At 39.2% G+C, this 1,953-nt stretch overlaps 1 protein-coding gene across 1 annotated transcript in view; it reads left to right on the top strand.

Moving 5' to 3' along the window:
- Positions 1–857, top strand: part of LOC125178283 — a gene marked incomplete in the record, with an annotated part of 3,309 nt that extends 2,452 nt beyond the window's left edge. The window contains 2 exon segments of the mRNA XM_047881670.1: positions 1–107; positions 801–857. Of these exon segments, the coding sequence (XP_047737626.1) occupies positions 1–107; positions 801–857 (164 nt within the window).
- Between the last annotated feature and the right edge of the window lie 1,096 nt (positions 858–1,953).

The following is a 1,953-nucleotide window of genomic DNA, read 5'->3' as shown; positions in this document are numbered from 1 at the left end:
CCCACCTCCCCCTGCCCCCCCTCCCCCACGCCAGCGGCCAGCTCACCCTCTCCCTCACCCACCACGCGGGGGTGGCGGGGGGAGGCAAGCTCGTCATCAACATCATTGTGAGTAGGAAAGGGGGGTGAGTGGGTGATTTTTGAGGGGAAACTCTTTTTTTTTAAATTTGCCAATAGAGAAATTATGTAAACAAATTTATTTATGTGTAAATTTAATTGAATAGGATAGATTCGTATGTGCCAGCAGCATCTAATAAAATATACATATATTTTACTGTTGTGGTTCATAATAATATCATTTAGTTATATGCAATAATTGGATATTTTTATGGAATGAAGGACGAAGCAAAAATTGTAAAATTTTAAAGCAGAAGCCAAGGCCAAGATGGCGTCAGAGGATCGCGTTGCCATGACGACGCAGCGAGGCCACGTGCTTCGTTGTTGTTGTTGCTGCTGTTGCTGTTGTTGTTGTTGTTAAGGAGCCTCACTATTCACTAATAATTAGATTAAAATGTGGGCCCAGCCTTGAGCCCACCCACTGATGTACACTCATTAAAGTGAGTGAGACTTTGTCCTCGTGTGGGTCAATTTGACACAGTTTGGCTGCTAAGTGAGCTCTCTTACTTGTGTGCCTCTACTTGGACAGTATTTATTGTTCAATTTATTATTTATGTTATAAAAATATTATTTTTATCATCAATCTTTTGGAAATATGATTATTTTTATTATTTTAATAATGTTTAGAAATATGATTAAAATGTTTAAATCATATTTCTATGCCTTCCCCTCCCTCCCCCCCAGGAAGCGCGGGGGTTGACGCACCCCCACCAGTGGGGGGCTGTGATGGTGTTGCTGTGATGGTGTTGCTGTGATGGTGTTGCTGTGATGGTGTTGTTGTGGTGGTGATGCTGTGATGGTGTTGCTGTGAATAGGTTGGCGACATTATATAATATAAAATAAATTTTTGCAGCACTGTAACACCGGCTGAATTTTTTCGTATTGGTTCAGGAAAAGTTTGGCCGTGTACTACTGTACATCGAGCTTACGGCGTCGGTTCAGTGCACGTATGACAGATTTTAATAATATTCGAGTATACTTTGATTTTACTAACTGATTTTACTTGTATTTTTCTTAAATTTACGGAGTTGGTCTCTGAAAATGATGACGGAACTTGTCTACGAAACTTTTTCAACGATGATATAATGTATTTATACGGCGTTTTTATGCATTTAAATTTTCTGTGTGCACGTGATTTAAGCAAATTTACCCAGGTACAATATTTATGGTTCAGAGACGTAAAAAAGTTTTCAATTTAGATGCATGTGCCTTTGTGATAAGTTTTTTACTATTTGTATAGATTTATAGAAGTGTAGGGTATTGCTGCTCGCACCCGAGGTGATTTGGGTGCATGGAGAACGGAAGAAATGTGTAGTTGACATTTATGAATATATAAGTGTACTGTATCTTTACGAAATTGTGCAGGTTGGGAGGATATGTTGTAGGTGAAGTTAAAAGCCTGTTTTTATATGGTGATGAGATTATTCGCAGCTAGGTCGGTCGAAACTGGTGTGGTAAGAGATAACGGTTTTATTTTGAATAGCGAGTTGGTTGTTAGGCGTCGGTGATTAAAAGTTGTCTTAACAGGGATTTTGGTGTTTCATACCTGCTATGATATAACCATTGAGTTATTTGTCCATTTTTTCATACCTGCTATGAGTTAACCATGAAGTTTATTAGATCGATGTTACACAAAAGTTGCCAGTTAGCCCCGTAGATTTATTCCTATTCATGTTATGCAAATGTCCGAGGATGCGCTCAAGACATTGAACTCATTATATAAGCTCTACCTGAGGATCGGGTTCTTCGTTGACTAAGGTAGTGAGGGATAAGTAAGACACATAAGTCCAGATAACGTATCTTGTATACGGGGTGGTTATACAGAGTTGCGATACAG

Source organism: Hyalella azteca, unplaced genomic scaffold (genome assembly GCF_000764305.2).
Source record: "Hyalella azteca isolate HAZT.00-mixed unplaced genomic scaffold, Hazt_2.0.2 contig8565, whole genome shotgun sequence".
Classification (NCBI taxonomy): Eukaryota; Metazoa; Arthropoda; class Malacostraca; order Amphipoda; family Hyalellidae; genus Hyalella; species Hyalella azteca.
This window is presented reverse-complemented; position numbering and strand designations above follow the sequence as displayed.